Source organism: Pristiophorus japonicus, chromosome 5 (genome assembly GCF_044704955.1).
Source record: "Pristiophorus japonicus isolate sPriJap1 chromosome 5, sPriJap1.hap1, whole genome shotgun sequence".
NCBI classification, from domain to species: Eukaryota; Metazoa; Chordata; class Chondrichthyes; family Pristiophoridae; genus Pristiophorus; species Pristiophorus japonicus.
Window position 1 is genome coordinate 262797583 of NC_091981.1, and position 22643 is coordinate 262820225.

General features: G+C 44.0%; 1 protein-coding gene across 1 annotated transcript in view; it reads left to right on the forward strand.

Annotated features, from left to right (window-relative positions):
* The window catches only part of LOC139264688 (disco-interacting protein 2 homolog C), a 622729-nt gene that overhangs the window by 453647 nt on the left and 146439 nt on the right, over positions 1 to 22643 (forward strand). The window contains exons 10-11 of the mRNA XM_070881594.1: positions 15278 to 15388; positions 22070 to 22144. Of these exons, the coding sequence (XP_070737695.1) occupies positions 15278 to 15388; positions 22070 to 22144 (186 nt within the window). The remainder of the gene's footprint in view (positions 1 to 15277; positions 15389 to 22069; positions 22145 to 22643) is intronic.

The following is a 22643-nucleotide window of genomic DNA, read 5'->3' on the forward strand; positions in this document are numbered from 1 at the left end:
GGGCGGTGAGCGTATGGAGTGGACTGCAAGGGAGGCCGTGAGGGTTGACAGTGCAGTATCAACAAATTCAAGGGATAACCAGCTGCCCAAAACTAAATTGATAAAGGTGTATAAGAAGAATTGTGAGAAGATATTGCCGAGACACTTGTAATATGAAGTTGCTTAATATGAATGTGATTTTAATTTTTTGAGGACTAATTTCTCACTTTGCTGTGATAGTTACGTTGCTTAATTCAAATTACTGAATAATTTGAAGGTGCTGTTATTCAGATTGGTTGTGGTAATTGGAGGCCAATCATCTCCGCCCCAAGACATCACTGCAGAAGTTCATTGCAGTGTCTTCGGCCCAACTGTCTTCAGCTGCTTCGTCAATGACCTCCATCATAAGGTCAGAAATGAGGCTGTTCGCTGATGATAATTATACAGCTTTCAGCACCATTCGCAATTCCTCAGAGAATGAAGTAGTCCATGCCTGCACCAAGATGAGTGGCAAGTAACATTTGCGCTAAACAAGTGCCAGGCAATGACCCTCTCCAAAATGTAAGATTCTGAGGGGGATTGACCGGGTAGATGCTGAGGTTGTTTCCCCTGGATGGAGAATCTACTGCTCGGGTGAATAGTCTTAGGATATGTGGATGATATGGAATCTATATGGGTAGAGCTGCGAAACACCAAAGGGCAGAAAAGGTGAGTGGGAATTGTGTACAGACCACCAAACAGTAGTAGGGAGGTTGGGGATGACATCAAAATTAAATTAGGGACGTGTGTAATAAGGGTACAGCAGTTATCATGGATGACTTTCACCTACATATTGATTGAGCCAAGCAAACTGGTAGCAATACTGTGGAGGGGGATTTCCCCCTGGAGTGTATAAGGGATGATTTTCTAGACCAATATGTCGAGGAACCAACTAGAGAGCAGGCCATCCTAGACTGGGTCTTGTCGTGTATGAATAAAGAGTCTCTACCTAACCTGAGGAAGGACATTCTTGCTATTGAGGGAGTGCAGCGAAGGTTCACCAGACTGATTCCCGGGATAGCGGGACTGACCTATCAAGAAAGACTGGATCAACTGGGCTTGTATTCACTGGAGTTCAGAAGAATGAGAGGGGACCTCATAGAAACATTTAAAATTCTGACGGGGTTAGATAGGTTAGATGCAGGAAGAATGTTCCCAATGTTGGGGAAGTCCAGATCCAGAGGTCACAGTCTAAGGATAAGGGGTAAGCCATTTAGGACCGAGATGCGGAGGAACTTCTTCACCCAGAGAGTGGTGAACCTGTGGAATTCTCAACCACAGAAAGTTGTTGAGGCCAATTCACCAAATATATTCAAAAAGGAGTTAGATGAGGTCCTTACTACTAGGGGGATCAAGGGGTATGGCGAGAAAGCAGGAATGGGGTACTGAAGTTGAATGTTCAGCCATGAACTCATTGAATGGCGGTGCAGGCTAGAAGGGCCGAATGGCCTACTCCTGCACCTATTTTCTATGTTTCTATGTTACCAGATACTGTGAGCTCAAAGTAAAGTGTGACCACAGTCTTTTATTGCAGGTCTCCAGCCTCCTTAAGTACAAGTGCTCCCAAGGGATTGTGGGATCCCTTGGAACTCCAGGGGATGAGCCCTCTGGTGGTTAAACAAGGTATTTACAGGTTTACATACATAACAACACTCCCTCCTCCCCTCCACCCCACCAAAGTCAACAGTGTAACTACAAGGTGAGTCGATCGGGAGCCTTTCCCTGGTTGATCGTCACGCTGCAAATGCTGGTTTTGGTGAGTCGTTTGTTGGACCCTCGCTGAGCTGCTGCGCAGCTGGCCTTGCTGGGCTGCCTGGTGTGGTGAGTCCTGCTGGGCTGCTGCGGGTGATGGGTTCTGCTTCGTGGTCAACCGCTGTGTCGGTTGCCACTGGTGTGTGTGTGTGTGTTGGGGAGTCAAAAAAGGTAGGGTCTAATATGGGTTGCTCTGGATAGTCCGTGAATCTGAGTTTGGTTTGGTTCAAGTGTTTCCTGTAGATGAGTCCATTTGAAAGTTTGACCTGAAACACCCTGCTCCCCTCTTTGGCCACGACAGTGCTGGGAAGCCACTTGGGACCTTGTCCATAGTTCAACACAAATACAGGATCATTAATTTTAATTTCGTGTGACATATTTGCGCTATCATGATATGTACTTTGTTCAAGCCGCCTGCTTTCTACCTGTTTATGCAGATCAGGGTGGATTAACGAGAGCCTTGTCTTCAGTGCCCTTTTGATGAGCAGTTCAGCGGGTGGAATCCCAGTGAGCGAGTGGGGTCTCCTGCGGTAACTAAGCAGGACTCAGGATAGGCGAGTCTGCAGTGAGCCTTAAGTTACCCTCTTCAAGCTCTGCTTGATAGTTTGCACTGCTCTCTCTGCCTGACCATTGGATGCTGGTTTGAACGGGGCAGATGTGACATGTTTGATCCCATTGCGGGTCAGAAACTCTTTGAACTCGGCACTGGTGAAACTCACAAGGACATCAGGCAGGCCGTGCGTGGCAAACATGGCCCGTAGGCTTTCAGTGGTGGCAGCGGACGTGCTTGCCGACATTATTTCTCAGTCAATCCATTTGGAGTACGCATCGACAACCACGAGGAACATTTTTCCCAAGAACGGGCCTGCATAGTCAACATGCACCCTAGACCACGGTTTGGAGGGCCAAGACCATAAACTTAGTGGCGCCTCCCTGGGTACATTGCTTAACATAGAAATTTAGAAACATAGAAAATAGGTGCAGGAGTAGGCATTCGGCCCTTCAAGCCTGCACCACCATTCAATAAGAACATGGCTGATCATTCTCTTCAGTACCCCTTTCCTGCTTTCTCTCCACGCCCCCTGATCCCTTGAGCCGTAAGGGCCATATCTAACTCCCTCTTGAATATATTTAATGAACTGGCATCAACAACTCTCTGCGGTAGAGAATTCCACTGTTCTGAGTGAATAAGTTTCTCCTCATCTCGGTCCGAAATGGCTTACCCCTTATCCTTCGACTGTGACCCCTGGTTCTGGACTTCCCCAACATCGAGAACATTCTTCCTGCATCTAACCTGTCCAGTCCCGTCAGAATTTTATATGTTTCTATGAGATCCCCTCTCATTCTTCTAAACTCCAGTGAATACAGGCCCAGTCGATCCAGTCTCTCCTCATATGTCAGTCCTGCCATCCCAGGAATCAATCTGGTGAACCTTCGCTGCACTCCCTCAATAGTAATAACATCCTTCCTCAGATTTGGAGACCAAAACTCAACACAATATTCCAGGTGAGGCCTCACTCAGGCCCTGTACAACTGCAGTATGACCTCCCTGCTCCTATACTCAAATCCCCTAGCTATGAAGGCCAACATACCATTTGCCTTCTTCACCACCTGCTGTACCTACATGCCAACTTTCAATGACTGATGTACCATGACACCCAGGTCTCGTTGCACCTCCCCTTTTCCTAATCTGCTGCCATTCAGATAATATTCTGCCTTCATGTTTTTGCCACCAAAGTGGATAACCTCACATTTATTCACATTATACTGCATCTGCCATGCATTTGCCCACTCACCTAACCTGTCCAAGTCACCTTGCAGCCTCTTAGCATCCTCCTCACAGCTCACACTGCCACCCAGCTTAGTGTCATCTGCAAACTTGGAGATATTACACTCAATTCCTTCATCTAAATCATTGATGTATATTGTAAATAGCTGGGGTCCCAGCACTGAGCCCTGCGGCACCCCACAAGTCACTGCCTGCCATTCTGAAAAGGACCCGTTGATCCCGACTCTCTGCTTCCTGTCTGCCAACCAGTTCTCTATCTGTGGCAATACATTACCCCCAATACCATGTGCTTTAATTTTGCAGAACAATCTCTTGTGTGGGACCCTGTTAAAAGCCTTTTGAAAGTCCAAATACACCACATCCACTGGTTCTCCCTTGTCCACTCTATTCGTTACATTCTCAAAAAATTCTAGAAGATTTGTTAAGCATGATTTCCCTTTCATAAATCCATGCTGACTTGGACCGATCCTGTCACTGCTTTCCAAATGCGCTGTTATTTCATCTTTAATAATTGATTCCAACATTTTCCCCACTACCGATGTCAGGCTAACCAGTCGATAATTCCCCGTTTTCTGTCTCCATCCTTTTTTAAAAAGTGGTGTTACATTAGCTACCTTCCAGTCCATAGGGACTGATCCAGAGTCGATGGACTGTTGGAAAATGATCACCAATGCATATTTCTAGGGCCACTTCCTGAAGTACTCTGGGATGCAGACGATCAGGGGATTTATCAGCCTTCAATCCCTTCAATTTCCCTAACACAATTTCCTGACTAATAAGGATTTCCTTCAGTTCCTCCTTCTCACTAGATCCTCGATCCCCTAGTATTTCCGGAAAGTTATTTGTGTCTTCCTTCGTGAAGACAGAACCAAAGTATTTGTTCAATTGGTCTGCGATTTCTCTGTTGCCCATTATAAATTCACCTGATTCTGACTGCAAAGGACCTACGTTGGTCTTCACTAATCTTTTTCTCTTCACATATCTATAGAAGCTTTTGCAGTCAGTTTTTATGTTCCTGGCAAGCTTCCTCTCCTACTCTATTTTCCCGCTTCTAATTCAACCCTTTGTCCTCCTCTGCTGAATTCTAAATTTCTCCCAGTCCTCTGTTTGCCGCTTTTTCTGGCCAATTTATATGCCTCTTCCTTGGATTTAACACTCTCCCTAATTTCCCTTGTTAGCCACAGTTGAGCCACCTTCCCCATTTTATTTTTACACCAGACAGGGATGTACAATTGTTGAAGTTCATCCATGCGATATTTAAATGTCTGCTATTGCCTATCCACCACCAACCCTTGAAGTATCATTCACTAGTCTATTCTAGCCTATTCATGTCTCATACCATCGAAGTTACCTTTCCTTAATTCAGAGACTAGGGTCCTGAACTTAACTGTGTTACTCTCCATCTTAATAAAGAATTCTACCATATTATGGTCACTCTTCCCCAAAGGGCCTCGCACAACAAGATTGCTAATTAGTCCTTTCTCATTGCACATCACCCAGTCTAGGATGGCCAGCCCTCTAGTTGGTTCCTCGACATATTAGTCTAGAAAACCATCCCTTATACACTCCAGGAAATCCTCCTCCACCATATTGCTACCAGTTTGGTTAGCCCAATCTATATGTAGATTAAAGTCGCCCATGATAACTGCTGTACCTTTATTGCACGCATCCCTAATTTCTTGTTTGATGCTGTCCCCAACCTCACTACTACTGTTTGGTGGTCTGTACACAACTCCCACCAGCGTTTTCTGCCCTTTGGTATTCCGCAGCTCTACCCATACAGATTCCACATCATCTAAGCTAATATCATCGAAGCTAAGCAGCGCATTTGGAAAGAGGTGACATGATAGCTCCAAGTCAGCATGGATTTGTGAAAGGGAAATCATGCTTGACAAATCTTCTGGAATTTTTTGAGGATGTTTCCAGTCGAGTGGACACGGGAAAACCAGTTGATGTGGTGTATTTGGACTTTCAGAAGGTTTTTGACAAGGTCCCACACAAGAGATTAATGTGCAAAGTTAAAGCACATGGGATTCGGGGTAGTGTGCTGACATGGATTGAGAACTGGTTGTCAGACAGGAAGCAAAGAGTAGGAGTAAATGGGTACTTTTCAGAATGGCAGGCAGTGACTAGTGGGGTACCGCAAGGTTCTGTGCTGGGGCCCCAGCTGTTTACATTGTACATTAATGATTTAGGATTAAATGTAGTATCTCCAAATTTGCGGATGACACTAAGTTGGGTGGCAGTGTGAGCTGCGAGGAGGATGCTATGAGGCTGCAGAGTGACTTGGATAGATTAGGTGAGTGGGCAAATGCATGGTAGATGAAGTATAATGTGGATAAATGTGAGGTTATCCACTTTGGTGGTAAAAACAGAGAGACAGACTATTATCTGAATGGGGACAGATTAGGAAAAGGGGAGGTGCAACGAGACCTGGGTGTCATGGTACATCAGTCATTGAAGGTTGGCATGCAAGTACAGCAGGCGGTTAAGAAAGCAAATGGCATGTTGGCCTTCATAAGCAAGGGGATTTGAGTACAGGGGCAAGGAGATGTTACTACAGTTGTACAAGGCCTTGGTGAGGCCACACCTGGAGTATTGTGTACTGTTTTGGTCTCCTAACTTGAGGAAGGACATTCTTGCTATTGAGGGAGTGCAGCAAAGGTTCACCAGACTGATTCCTGGGATGGCGGGACTGACATATCAAGAAAGATTGGATTAACTGGGCTTGTATTCACTGGAGTTGAGAAGAATGAGAGGGGATCTCATAGAAACATTTAAAATTCTGACGGGTTGAGACAGGTTAGATGCAGGAAGAATGTTCCCAATGTTGGGGAAGTCCAGAACCAGGGGTCACAGTCTAAGGATAAGGGGTAAGCCATTTAGAACCGAGATGAGGAGAAACTTCTTCACCCAGAGAGTGGTGAACCTGTGGAATTCTCTGCCACAGAAAGTTGTTGAGGCCAATTCACTAAATATATTCAAAAAGGAGTTAGATGTAGTCCTTACTACTCGGGGGGGGGGGGGGGGATCAAGGGATATGGCGAGAAAGCAGAAATGAGGTACTGAGGTTGCATGTTCAGCCATGAACTCATTGAATGGCGGTGCAGGCTAGAAGGGCCGAATGGCCTACTCCTGCACCTATTTTCTATGTTTCTATCCTTCCTTACTATTGCATTAATTTCCTCTTTAACCAGCAGCACTACCCCACCTCCTTTTCCTTTCTGTCTATCCTTCCTGAATGTTGAATACCCCTGGATGTTGAGTTCCCAACCTTGGTCACTCTGGAGCCATGTCTCCATAATCCCAATTATATCATATTCGTTAATAGTTGCCTGCGCAGTTAATTCGTCCACCTTATTACGAATACTCCTCGCATTGAGGCATAGAGCCTTCAGGCTTGTCTTTTTAACACACTTTGTCCCTTTAGAATTTTGGTGTAATATGGCTCTTCTTGATTTTTGCCTTGGGTTTCTCTGCCCTCCACTTTATTTTTCTTCTTTCTATCTTTTGCTTCTGTCCCCATTTTACTTCCCTCTGTCCCCCTGCATAGGTTCCCATCCTCCTGCCATATTAGTTAACCCCTCCCCAACAGCACTAGCAAACACTCCCCCTAGGACAGCGGTTCCGGTCCTGCCCAGGTGCAGACCATCCGGTTTGTACTGGTCCCACCTTCCCCAGAACCGGTTCCAATGTCCCAGGAATTTGAATTCCTCCCTTTTGCACCACTCCTCAAGCCACGTATTCATCTTAGCTATCCTCCTATTTCTACTCTAACTAGCACGTGGCACTGGTAGCAATCCTGAGATTATTACCTTTCAGGTCGTGCTTTTGAATTTAACTCCTCGCTCCCTAAATGCAGTTTGTCGGACCTCATCCCGTTTTTTACCCATATCGTTGGTACCTATATGCACCATGACAACTGGCTGTTCACCCTCCCCCTCCAAAATGTCCTGCAGCCGCTCCGAGACATCCTTGACCCTTGCACCAGGGAGGCAACATACCATCCTGGAGTCTCGATTGCGGCCACAGAAACATCTATCTATTCCCCTTACAATAGATTCCCCTGCTACGATAGCTCTCCCACTCTTTTTCCTGCCCTCCTGTTCAGCAGAGCTACCCATAGTGCCATGAACTTGGCTGCTACTGCCCTCCCCTGAATAGTCATCCCCCGCTCCACCCAACAGTACCCAAAACGGTGTATCTGTTTTGCAGGGGGATGACCGCAGGGGACCCTTGCACTACCTTCCTTCCACTGCTCTTACTGCTGGTCACCCATTCCCTATCTGCCTGTGTAACCTTTACCTGCGGTGTGACCAACTCACTTAACGTGCTATACACGACATCCTCAGCATGGCGGATGCTCCAGAGTGAATCCATGCGCAGCTCCAGTGCCACAATGCGGTCTGTCGGGAGTTGCAGCTGGACACACTTCCTGCATACATAGTAGTCAGGGACACTGGAAGCGTCTCTGATTTCCCACATAGCACAGGTGGAGCATGGCACGGTGTTGTGCTCAACTGGCATGACTTAACCCTTAAATTACTTAATTTACTTAATTTGGCAACAATGACAAAGGTTTCCTACTCATGAGAAAAAGAAAAAAGATCAAGAAAAACTACTTTCTTTCCTCTTGGCTGTGACGTCACACCTCGATTACTTTTTACTTCTTTGTTTACTACCCATCTCTGCTGCAGGTGCAGCTAGCTGCTCTCTCTCTGCCACTGCTCGCTCTCAGCTGCTGCCCTTTATAGTCCCGCTCACCCGCCGACCTCCTCTCGTGATGCTGTGCCCTCTCTCCCTAACTGTGAACATATGTTAAATTTGTGCACGCAGGACTCTTAAGTCCGCATCGATACCGGGCCACCACACGTGGGATCTGGCTATTGCTTTCATCATTACAATGTCTGGGTGGGTACTGTGGAGATCATTAATGAAAGTGTCCTTGGCCTTTTTTGGTACCACTACCCGATTACCCCACAGAAGGCAGTCTGCCTGTAAAGACATTTCATCTTTGCGCCGCTGATACGGCTTTATTTCTTCCTGCATTTCTAATGGGACACTGGACCAGCTCCCGTGAAGCACACAGTCGTTTACTAAAAACAGTAAGGGACCCTGGCTCGTCCAGGTTCTAATCTGTCGAGCGGTAACAGGTGATTGCTCACTCTCGAATGCTTCCATTATCATCGTGGTGGACAATGGCAGCCGACTGAGAGTATCGGCAGTTTTCTGTGCCTGGCCTGAGACGGATGGCGTAGTTGTATGCGGACAACATGAGCGCCCATCTCTGGATGCGGGCCGATGCATTCGTATTTATCCCCTTACTTTCCGAAAAGAGGGATATAAGCGGCTTATAGTCAGTTTCCAATTCAAATTTGAGCCCAAACAGATATTGATGTATTTTCTTTACTCCATAAATACACGCTAACGCTTTTTCAATCATGCTGTCGGCCCTCTCAGCTTTCGACAGACTCCTGGATGCATAAGCAACCGGTTGCAATTTCCCAGATTCATTAGCTTGTTGCAATACACACCCGACACTGTATGACAACGCATTACATGCTAGTACCAAACGCTTACATGGATCATACAACACAAGCAATTTGTTTGAGCATAACAATTTTCTAGCTTTTACAAAGGCATTTTCTTGGCTTTTACCCCATACCCATTCGTCTCCTTTACTCAGTAAAGCGTGCAATGGTTCTCACAGTATGCTGAGACCCGGTAAGAAGTTACCAAAGTAGTTCAGGAGTCCTAGAAATGACCACAGATCTGTCAAGTTCTGTGGCCTCGATGCGTTCTCGATTGCCTCTGTCTTCGAATCGGTCGGCCTGATGCCATCAGCCGCGATTCCACATCAGGCTCCAGGAAAACACACTTCGAGCATTTTAACCTGAGCCCCACATGATTAAGCCGACTAAGAACCTCCTCCAGGTTCTGCAGATGCTCGACTGTGTTCCGAGCTGTAACCAAGATATCGTCCTGGAAGACCACAGTGCGCGGGACCGACTTCAGTAAGCTTTCCATGTTTCTCTGGAATATCGCCACGGCTGATCGAATCCCAAACGGGCATCTGTTGCAGATGAAGAGGCCTTTGTGCATGTTGAAGCAGGTGAGGCCCTTCGATGATTCCTCCAGCTCCTGCGTCATGTAGGCCGAGGTCAAGTCCAGCTTCGTGAGTGTCTTTCCTCCCGCCAGCGTTGCAAAAAGGTCGTCTGCCTTTGGTAGTAGGTATTGATCCTGCAGGGAGAAATGATTGATAGTTACTTTGTCATCACCATAGATTCTGAAGGTGCCGTCTCGCTTGAGGACGAGAACAATCAGACTGGCCCACTCGTTGAATTCGATTGGCGAAATGATGCCCTCTTGTTGCAGCCGGTCCAGCTCGATCTCCACCCTCCCTCTCATCATGTACGTTACTGCTCTCACCTTGTGGTGGATGGGTCGCGCCCCCGGAATTAGGTGGATCTGCACTTTTGCTCCTGGAACTTCCCGATGCCTGGTTCGAACAGCGAGGGGAACTTGTTTCGGACCTGGGCGTACGAAGTGTCACCGGCGAGTGAGAGCACTCGGACGTCGTCTCAGTTCCAGCATATCTTCCCCAGCCAGCTCCTGCCGAGCAGCTTGGGGCCATCGCCCGATACCACCCAGAGTGTAACTTGTGCACCACTCTATCGTAGGAGACCTTTACAGTAGCACTGCCGATTACGGGAATCAGTTCCTTTCTATAAGTTCTCACTTTAGTGCAAATGGGAGTCAGGACTGGTCATTAGGCCTTGCTGCACCACAATTTTTCGCAAGTATTTTTGCTCATAATGAACTGGCTCGCATCCGTGTCCAGCTCCATTGACACCGGGAGTCCATTTAATTCAACCTTCAGCATTATCGGGGGACACTTTGTGATAAATGTGCGCACCCCATATTTCTCTTCCTCCTTGGTCTGAGGCTCTGGTTTGTCGTGGTCCACCATGGATCTGTCTTCCTCCTGCAACATGGTGGTTTGCAGGGTTTGCAGCTCGCCTGCACATACGTTGGTGGTGTCCCATTGTTCCACAGCCCTTGCAAACGTATCCTTTGAAGCAGCATGAATGGAAACGATGATCACCCCTGCAGCGCCAACAAGGTGTTAATGGCCTAGCATTCATCACCCTTGATGATGAATTTTGAGACATCTGCAGATGTGCAGCTGCAGGCATGTGAAGCCTGCCCTGTCCGTTACGATTCGAAAGCAACATTACTTTGTTCACAGTACTTGTAGCAGCACTCGTGTGCTGAGAGATTTGTTTGGTATTGTCACTGGTGGCGATGAACGCCTGAGCTATTGCTATGGCTTTACTCAAGGCTGGGGTCTCTACAGTCAAAAGTTTGCGAACTATTACTTCATGGCCAATGCCAAGTACAAAGCCATCCCTGAGCATGTGCTCCAAATGTCCTTCAAATTTGCAATGTCCTGCAAGGCGTCTTAGCTCGGCAACATAGCTCGCCACTTACTGGCCTTCAGACCTCGTGTACGTGTAGAACCGGTACCTCGCCATCAGAACGCTTTCCTGCGGGTTAAGATTCTCCCGGACCAGTGTGCACAAATCATCATACAATTTCTCTGTGGGTTTCGCTGGAGCAAGCAGATTTTTCATGAGGCCATACGTTGGTGCCCCGCAAATGGTGAGGAGAATTGCCCTTCGTTTGGCAGCGTTCGCTTCTCCTTCCAGCTCATTGGCCACGAAGTATTGGTCGAGTCGCTCCACGAAGGTTTCCCAATCATCTCCCTCCGAAAATTTCTCCAGGATGCACACTGTTCTCTGCAGCGTTGTGGTGGGGTTCGATATCTGTATCTTGTCGCCAGTTGTAGTGTATGAATAAAGTCTGACCAGATGCTGTGAGCTCAAAGTAAAGTGTGACCTTAGTCTTTTATTGCAAGTCTCCAGAGTGCCTCTCCAGCCTGTGAGACCTCCTTAAGTACAGGTGCTCCCAAGGGATTGCGGGATTCCTTGGGAGTCCAGGGGATGAGCCCTCTGGTGATTAAACAAGGTTTTTACAGGTTTACATATATAACAGGTCTTGTGTAATGAGAAAGGACTAATTAGCAATCTGGTCGTGCATGGCCCCTTGGGGAAGAGTGACCATAATATGGTAGAATTCTTTATAAAGATGGAGAGTGACACAGTTAAATAAGAGACTTGGGTCCTGAACTTAAAGAAAGGAAACTTCAATGGTATGAGACGTGATTTGGCTAGGATAGACTGGCGAATGATACTTCAAGGGTTGACAGCAGATAGGCAATGGCAGACATTTAAAGATCACATGGATGAATTACAACTATTGTACATCCCTGCCTGGTGTAAAAATAAAACAGGAAAGGTGGCTCAACCGTGGCTAACAAGGGAAATTAGGGATAGTGTTAAATCCAAGGACGAGGCATATAAATTGGCCAGAAAAAGCAGCAAACCTGATGACTGGGAGAAATTTAGAATTCAGCAGAGGAGGACTAAGGGTGTAATTAGGAGAGGGAAAATAGAGTATGAGAGTAAGCTTGCAGGGAACATAAAAACTGACTGCAAAAGCTTCTATAGATATGTGAAGAGAAAAAGATTAGTGAAGACTAATGTAGGTCCCTTGCAATCAGAATCAGGTGAATTTATAATGGGGAACAAGGAAATGGCAGACCAATTGAACAAATACTTTGGTTCTGTCTTCACAAAGGAAGATATGAATAACCTCCCGAAAATACTCGGGGACCGAGGGTCTCGCGGGAAGGAGGAACTGAAGGAAATCCTTATTAGTCAGGAAATGGTGTTAGGGAAACTGATGGGACTGAAGGCCGATAAATCCCCAGGGCCTGATAGTCTACATCCCAGAGGACTTAAGGAAGTGGCCCTCGATATAGTAGATGCATTGGTGGTCATTTTCCAAAATTCCATGGACTCTGAATCAGTACCTATAGATTGGAGGGTTGCTAATATAACCCCACTTTTTTTTTTAAAAAAGGAGGGAGAGAGAAACAGCGAATTATAGACCGGTTAGCCTGACATCGGTGGTGGGGAAAATGCTGGAATAAATTATTAAAGATGTAATAGCAGCGGGAGAACCAGTGGATGTGGTGTATTTGGACTTTCAAAAGGCTTTGAACAAGGTCCCACGCAGTTGATTAGTGTGCAAAATTAAGGCACATGGTATTGGGGGTAATGTATTGACGTGGATAGAGAACTGGTTGGCAGACAGGAAGCAAAGAGTAGGAATAAATGGGTCCTTTTCAGAATGGCAGGCAGTGACTTGTGGTGTGCCGCAGGGTTCAGTGCTGACCCCAGCTATTTACAATATACATTAATGATTTAGATGAAGAAATTGAATGTAATATCTCTAAGTTTGTAGATGACACTAAGCTGGATGGCAGTGTGAGCTGTGAAGAGGATGCTAAGAGGCTGCAGGGTGACTTGGACAGGTTAGGTGAATGGGAAAATGCATGGCAAATGCAGTATAATGTGGATAAATGTGAGGTTATCCACTTTGGTGGCAAAAACAGGTAGGCAGATTATTATCTGAATGGTGACAGATTAGTAAAAGGGGAGGTGCAATGAGACCTGGGTGTCATGGTACATCAGTCACTGAAGGTAGGCATACAGGTACAGCAGGTATAAAGAAAGCAAATGGCATGCTGGCCTTCATAGCGAGAGGATTTGAGTATAGGAGCAGGGAAGTGTTACTGCAGTTGTACAGGGCCTTGGTGAGACCACACCTTGAGAATTGTGTGTAGTTTTGGTCTCCTAATCTGAGGAAGAAGGTGCTTGCTATTGAGGGAGTGCAGCAAAGGTTCACCAGACTAATTCCTGGGATGGCAGGACTGACATATGAAGAAAGACTGGATCGGCTAGGCTTATATTCACTGGAATTTAGAAGAATGAGAGGGGATCTCATGGAAACATATAACATTATGACGGGACTGGACAGGTCAGATACAGGAAGAATGTTCCCGATGTTGGGAAAGTCCAAAACCAGGGGTCACAGTCTAAGGATAAGGGGTAAGCCATATAGGACCGAGATGAGGAGAAACTTTTTCACCCAAAGATTGGTCAACCTGTGGAATTCTCGACTACAGAAAGTTGTTGAGTCCAGTTCGTTGGATATATTCAAGAGGGAGTTAGATGTTAGATGACCCTTATGGCTAAGGGGATCAGGGATGGAGAGAAGGCGGGAATGGGGTACGGAAGTTGCATGATCTGCCATGATCATATTGAATGGTGGTGCAGGCTCGAAGGGCCGAATGGCCTGCTCTTGCACCTATTTTCTATGTTTCTCTAAGGGGTTAGCCAAATAAGACTGGGATGAGGAGGAATTTCTTCACTCGGAGGGTTGTGAATCTTTGAAATTCTCTACCCCAAAGGGCTGTGGATGCTGAATCGTTGAGTCTATTCAAAGCTGGGATAAATAGTTTTTTGGACTCTAGGGAAATCACAGAAATTGGGGATCAGGCGGGAAAGTAGAGTTGAGGTCGAAGATCAGCCATGATCTTATTGAATGTCACAACAGGCTCAAAGAGCATAGTGCCTACTCCTGCTCTGAATTCGAATGTTCTTTTATTCTAAGAGTGCATCCAACCACATCCCCATGACATTCAACGGCATTACCATCACTGAATCATCCCCATCGACATCCTGGGGGTTACCATTGACCAGAAACTCAACTGGTCCAGCCACATAAATGCCGTGGCTATTAGAGCAGGTCAGAGGCTGCATATTTGGTGGTGAATGAATCACTTCCTGAGTTCCCAAAGCCACTTCACCACCTGCAAGGTACAAGTCAGGATTGTGATGGAATACTCTCCACTTGCCTGGATGAGTGCAGCTCCAACAACACTCAAGAAGCTCGACACCATCCAAGACAAAACAGTCCACTTGATCATAGCCCATCCACCACCTTAAACATTCAGTTCCTCCGTCACCGGCTACAGTGTGCACTATCTATAGGATGCACTGCAGCAACTCGCCAAGGCATCTTCGACAGCACCTCCCAAACCCGCGATCTCCACCAACTCGAAGGACAAGGGCAGCAGGTGTTGCCATCGATCTGCTCGTTCCTCTCCAAGTCGCACATCATCCTGACTTGGCGATATATCGCGATTCCTTCATTGTCGCTTGGGCAAAATGCTGGAACTCCCTATCTAACAGCACTGTGGGAGTACCTTCACAACACGGACTGCAGTGGTTCAAAATGAAGGCTTCTTAAAGGCAACTATGGATGTGCAATAAAGGCCGACCTTGCCATGACGTCCATCTCCTGCAAATTTTGTTTAAAAGATGAGGTTAAACTGAGGCCCCATTTGCTGACTTTGGTGGATATAAAAGATGCCACAACACTATTCAACGAATAGCAGAGGGGTTCTCTGGTATTCTGCCAACATTTATCTTTCAACCAATACCACTAAAAACAGATTATCTGGTCATTTATCATTTTCCTGTATTACAACAGTTGATTATACCTGTACTTCAAAAGTATTTCATTTCAGCTGTGAAGTGCTTTGGAACGTCCTGAGGATGTGAAAGTTGCTATATAAATGCAAGCTGTTTTATTCTTTCTCAATTCAAATTTGTTTGAGCACATTTAGATTCTAAATCACCTGGGCTAGACTGATGATCTGCCGAGATGATTTCAGAGCAGGTGTTTTTTAATACTGGAAGTTTCTGTTTTGCAGTATTTTAAGTTGTCTTTATCGTTTGCCTCTAGGTAGCACTTGTTTTTCCAAACAACGATCCTGCTGCCTTTATGGTTGCATTCTACGGTTGTCTGTTGGCGGAGGTAGTTCCTGTTCCTATTGAAGTGCCCCTTACAAGAAAGGTAAGACCTATTTTATTTTAATGTAAAGCGCGATAATGCAGATTTGTTCTTCAGTCATAACAGTAGAAGTGCAGACAAAAATCACCCAAGTCACTGCTTACCAGTCACAGCCAGTCAATGATCTAATCTGGCCCAGATCTTCTTTAGCATTATTAGTTTCCCTATTCCAGTCATTCAATAATGAAAAGGCAACAGTTCATGAGTGGTGAAAACAGGAAACGCAGCTCTGTCAGCATTTGTTAAAGAGAAAAGACTGCTTAACATTTTGAGTGTAGTCTCTTTGTCAGAGCGGGAAATGGAAAAATGAAGCAATTTATTTAACGGAACAAAACAAAATAAAAGTAGAGGGGGGAGATGGGGGGCAGAGAATGGATTATCGGAGCTTTCCCAAAGAGGTTCTGTTGAAAACTTAGAAATGATAGAAGATGTATGAAAATCGGCAAGTCATGATAAAATGTTGAACTTGGGGAAAGTTGGCTCACGGGGAAAAAGTGTAAATGCAGGAAACATGCAATGTAAAAAGACAGTGCTGAAAACTAACAGCTTGCCACTCACAGAGGAAACGAGAAAAGGCAGGCCAACATCCTGAATGCAGACTCCTTTCACTGGATCAACTAACATTGGTATGTCTTATCCTGCTTTCTTCAGCCATCCACTGTTTCCTTCTCTGCATTATTACTACACTTTATCTATTGTGACCTGTTGCAGTTCTTTCCTAGAACTCTGACAAGCTTAGCATCCGTTCCAAAAGTTAATTCTGTTTGTTCTGAGGATATTTTTGCCCTCTCTAGTTAAAATTCAAGTGATTCATAAAAATGCATCGATTCAGCCCCGTGAATAAAAGTGAAAGTACCAAAACTTGAAGCAAAACAAAAACTGCAGCTGCTGGAAGTCTGAAGCAAACACAGAAAATGACCTGAAACACTTGGCAGATCAGTCAGTATCTGTGGAGAGAACAGACAGGTTAACATCTTGGTGTGGACTCTTCACCAGACCCTTTGTCTGACCAAGGACCCACATCTGAAAAGTTAACTTGTCTGTTCTCTCCACAGGTGCTGACTGACCTGCATAAATTTGAATTCGGCAGAGGAGGAGGAGGAGAATGTTCTGAGCACGTTGACAATTATTGGCCTGAAGTATGAATATATTCCACTGTATCAAATTAACATCTTTAGTGTTCGTTTTACAGAATAGCTTTACAAGAGAAGTATCGACTAAGTTTACATTACCACCTTAAATTATCCTTAATCTTTGCATTTCTTACACTTGTATTAGGTTTCTGGGGTTATCTGACATAATTTTAGTGTTATGTTAAAACACTTAAGTTATCTCTGTTTTGGATATTTTCATTTTTATATAAACTTGTTGATTAAAAACAAAGCAAGACATTTATGGTTACTTCTGTTTAATAAAGGCTTGCCATAAATTTCTTGTTCATATGTTACGACATCTGAAGTATGTGTGGACAATAAATTGGGAAAATGCTGTTTACGTTCAGTAGAGCTGTTAAAGGTCACTTGAGCTGAAGTGTGTATTTGCTCCATTTAGAGCTATTTAACAGACACATTATTACAAGATCAGAGTTTGCAGTAGTATGAATAGATGATTAAACTATATATAATAAACCAGATGTGTACATAATAGAAATTAGCTTCTGTGGAAACGAATATAGGGGAATGCTGAATTTAGGAAAACTGTACTTTTTCAATTGGGGCTATACACTCAAGCGGAGTTGATTGCAGCCTAATGAGGCTCTGCATATTATAAAACTTAATATGTTGACCTATGGAACCTTGACTAATACACTGTTAATAGCTGACGTTCTGCTGACCTCCTAATGTGTTTTCCATTAATAGGTATAACTGCAAAAGCTATTTGTTCAATATTTACTTCAGAGCATGATTCGTTTTCAAGTTATAAAACTTGGTCTTACGTTCGGGACAAAGCAGTCAAATGTCCATTCTTATTGTGCGAGCCTGTTCTGTCGGGGGGTGCACCACAGCTGAGGCCAACCTGGTCGTACTAAACCTGTGCACTTTCTAGCAGGGATCACTGAATAGATACATACTGGGAATCCTATTTGCTCCTCTTGTGGGGAAGGAAGGGAGGAGAGAACTTATTGCATTTCTTGCAATTTCTTCATCATTTGAGGCTGGCGTGAAACTTTCTTCCTTGCACATCATGATCTTGGCTCTGTGATTGACAGGAATGAGAGGGTGCTTAAGGGTGGCCAAGGACATTAGCCCATCAACTCTGTAGGGATTGACAGGAACACGGGAGTTTAGGGGGAGATCAAGGACACTCATCTTGAAACGCAGAATCTTTTTAGGCTGACCCATGCTCGAAGAAAATGTTACATCTTAAAAATAGATGCAGTTTGAAACAAAATACTGCCTCAAGCAAGATTTTCTAGTTTGTTGCCAAGCCTTAAATACAACATAGATTGTAGGATACTGCAGTTTTAAATGCAGGTTTTATTTTTGCACTTTTTTTGGGGGGGGGGGATCAAAGCTGCTATATTTGAAAGTAACTTACTCACCATGTGAGCATTGTTTATCATTCTCGGCAGACACTTGTTTTCTTGATTTCAGGCAATTTAACTGAGGTGGATGACAGTAGTTAGCACCGGCTTACCCTTGCTGTGAAGATGTAATATAATGCCTACTGCAGTGTCAGGCTCTTGATTTGTCGCATTACTACTGAATTTGATTGCTGTTTGTGAAAAATGAATCTCTCAACAACGAAAACGACTGATCTGTAAAAGATTGGACCACCATTACGCACCATCTGTTTCCCACACATTGCTAGTGTCCCACTGGGATAGCAATGTTATAAATGCATTATTAACTAATTTGGTGTAAAATAATGCCTATAATTGATTTCATTTTAAATGTAACTTAAAATGCTTTTAACTGTCACACAAAGTAACTGGAACTCCCAAAATCAGGATGTTTTCTTTAATTGCAATGCTGTGTGTACTTACCAACTGTTTCCAAGCTCTTTCACCTTTGCACCTGTTCATAGCTGCTTCTCATTATTTTTAATTATAGTGAAACCTACAACAATACCCTGTTCATACTTTCCCCGCCTGGCCTCACACAGTCTTCTGCCATTCTCCTGCCCTCAGATTATCTCGCCATGACCCTGCTTACATAAGTGTTCTCAGTGGGGGCATGTTCAATGTCTTCACAGTCCGTGTATGCACAATATCCGCATTGCTCTGTGACAGGTACAGACAAGTGAGAAAGAACCTCACTGAGTGTATAGTAAATGATACATTTAAAGTTATCCCAATTATACATGAGTATATCATAAAACAGTAATTACATACATATTCAAGTACAATGAAAGTGAATGATCACAACTGCATAGTCTGAGATTAATTATTTTGAGTTTGTTATAATTGTATATCAATAAGGTACATCAGTACTAAAATAACACATGCAATTACAAAATTGTGAAGATAGGCTTATTGGTGGTGGGGTGAAAGATTAGGCTGGATCATGGGGATATGATCTGAGGTTTTAAAATCTGACAAAACAAAAATAAAACAACGCTTTCAATGTCTAAATAATGAGGCAAAGCAATAATTGCTAATAAAATGCTGGGATATATAGTTAAATTAGTGCAGTACTTCTTGAGTTATGCTGAAGATCTACAAAAGGAGCAGCTAACTCTCACTTGGGAGTACTGTCTTCAATTCTGATCACCACTCCAATAAAGAAAATGTATAGATGCATTGGAGAGGATCCAAGAAAGAGCAATAAGACTTAATCCCAAGTATAAAAGGGGTGGGCAAAGAGATGAGACTGGAGAATTTCAAGATTTGTATTCGATAACTAAGATGGTTCGTGGAGGAGGAAAGAGGATAAGAACTACATCAAGAGTACATTAAATGGTACATATATAAGGTCAATCCAGAATATTTAATGTAAATTGGAGAATTAACACAAAATGACATAACAATTGAATCAAAGGAGAGTCTAATTAAAACTGATATTAGCAATATTTTTTGCTCAACTGATAAATGCTTGGAATACTCTTCCTGACAGAGTAGTGGTGATGGACACATTTGTTCAAAATTCAGTAACTGTGAAAATATCATTTAAGAGGCTTGTGGGATAAGCTTTTCTCATTCTTGACTGTTATTAGGTTCTTGCACAAACCCAGGATAAGAGAACTGGAAGACATGATTATAAACTGAGGAACCCAAAAGTAATCTTAATTTGTGGAATAACTTTTTCAAAATTACATAATTTATGGAATTCACTGCCACTGATAGAAAAGGCTGTCACTCACTGATTCAGGGAAGAGTAGGGAGAATTAGGTTGAGGGTAGGAAAAAGATGGAAAATTGATTCTTGATCAAGACCTGGACTGAACAATCTGAATTGGTTGAATGACCTTTTCTAATTCCAATATTCGTATGTTGTTTTCTTCTATAACAATGTAATAACCTTTTCCAGGTAATCAACACTCTTGCGTGGGTTCAAAACTGCGCTCACTGGCTCTTGTCTGCTCGAATAAAGCTCATTAAATTTTATATGAAATTCATAATTGAAAATGCATGTTCAAATTTGTAGAATCTTACAACACAGAAACAGGCTAATAGGCTCATCAAGTCTGCACAGGTGTTTTTCTCCACCCGAGCCACCCAGTCTAATCCCAGTTTCCAACTTACTCCCCATATCTTATCGTATTCCTTTTTCAACTGACGACTATATCTAATTCTTTTTTTAGCAACTACCAAATTCCCTTTTTATCCACAAAGGTCTTGATTAATCTTTACTCTGTTGGTGGGGGTAAGGGAAGGGAAGAGAATAAGTAGGAATGCTGAGTGTGAAGTAAGGAGATTGGAGAGGGGAGACCTGACAGCCCATTGGGGAAATAGAGGCTTTCAACACATTGGTGCATAAAATCATCTGGTTGGGAGGCGGGAGGAGAGGGAGGCTGTCGAGCAAAGCAGGCGATCGCAGATCAGCAGCTCGTTTTGCACTTCCAATTTCCTTTTCCATTGAAGTCTTTACCACCTGGGAAAATAATCACTCAGGTGTGTAGCTTCCCCCTCCCTGACACTGAATGCAGAGCTGCTCAGTTCTCATTAGTATGATGAATACTCCGAATCCACAAGCGCTATATCCTGGATAGCAAATTGATTGGATTTATACCTGCCATAGCATTATCTCACATAGAAGACAAACAATGACTGATTCACTGCAGGCACATGATCTATAGTACCGCCATCAACTAAATAACTTAACTTATGACGGTGCCGATCCACCTTGTCACCCTTGGCTCTGTTACAAGCTATCAGCTCACTTGCTTGCTAATAGCATGGAAACGAATAACTTGTGCTGATGTCTGTCCATCTTGTCACCTTTAACGCACTCGCTTGCTAATAGCATTGGATGTATGCCAGAGCACATATGTCCTAAACATTGTCTAATACTGGGAATCCTCAAAAAGAAAATCTAGGTCTCAGTTATCATAATCATGAACATTTATTTCCTTTCCGTAATGGAATCCTATGTTTGGCAGGATGCAGAGAGGACCCTTGGTTCCTAACGCTGTAATCCAAAGCAGATAGATGCAGATGGGTTAGTGCTAAAGTCATCAAGGCCACTAATTCGAATATTAAGTTACTCATGCAGGAAGTCCAACTTTCTCGGTCGGATGGGATGTCGGGAACATAGGATTTTCAAAATGTCTTTATTAGCATTGAGGTGGAGAAAACCTGTATTAATTAAAATACATACTGAGCTATATTTTAAGTAAAAGTTTTCCCAATCTCACTGCTGCAACAGCCCTTTTCTAAGCTTCCTGCTCCCACCTCCTGAGCATTCGTACCTTTCCTCTATCCCTGCTTGACCCTCCTACTGAGATCACTCATTCTTTCCACAAGCCTTTGAGTTTTCTAGACCCTAGCACCCATGACCTCTGCTCCCAATGAACTTAGGCCACAATCCCCTCACTACCCCCAAATCCCAACATCATATCAACACCAAAACCCATATCTCGGCAGTGCCATACTCCATCATACTGTTCCCAAACCTCAGAATTCTCCGCCCACTGCTTACAGACTTCCATCACTATTCCTAGGCACCCACACCAAGATCACCTTGTCGCAGATTACCACTTCTCTCCCACTCCTATATCTCATAACTCTTCCCAGTGATTTCACATCCCGATCACACCCCGGCACTGCCTTCTGGCACCGACACAAACCACAATGATCATCCTACCATATCTTGACAACACTCCACCCCTCCACCCAGAAAGCCCCTCCCAGCACAGTCAAACTACATGCGACCTGTAATCCCCACTACTCTGTTTTTACTTGACCTCATCCCACCCACCCAGTGCTCCCAGATGCTCGGACCACCATCCCAACACTACCAAACCACATAGCCCCAACTGCTCCACACCCAGCCCATGCAACACGGATCGTGTTCCCTACTACCTTCCTCTGTAGCCTGAGATTTTTGTTTTAAAAGGTAAAAGGCAAAGATACATACACATAATCGTGTAATCGAGGACACTGATTTATACTTTTTACACACAACATTAAGGAATTTGACCCAAAATCCACACACACTCCCACAGTACTGTGTAATAAAAAGCACATTTTGACTTATTCAGTCACCATCAGTCAGTGGCCGTGATACTGTATTGTGCGTTACAGGAGATAAAACAACGTTTCCTCCGACTCACCGTGAGCAACGCCATGGGAGATCTGCTAGCTTTAATAATAAAAATGGTATGTGTGTGCACATTTCTTGTCTGTCACGTCACACTTTCTGTGTCACGATTATTGGCAAATTATTCTAATCAAGTTTCTTGTAGCTGATTGGTGCATATCCGTATGCTTAAAAAAACATTAAGCCAGTACAGTATTTTGCACTTTATGAAAAATTCCCCCACCAACAGAAACTACTTTAGTAATTCGGGAGTTAGAATGTCTGTACCTTGTGATTTAAAATATGATTTTAGTGATCTAACTTTTTTCTAATATAAAAAGGAAAACCAGATATTTTTATCCTATGTTCTCATTTGCAAACTGAAGAGCAATTAAACTCTGGCTTTAACCCCGCTAAGTTCCCTCACCAAACCATTAAACTCTGATTGAACTGAGGCTCTGTTTTGGAACTGGTTCTAAAAGAAAATTGTAGAACTCAAACCTTGATGGCTGTAGAAACCAGTCAGAGAAAAGATGGCAGAGGCTCCGGGTACAATTTTTCAATCTGCCTTAAATATGC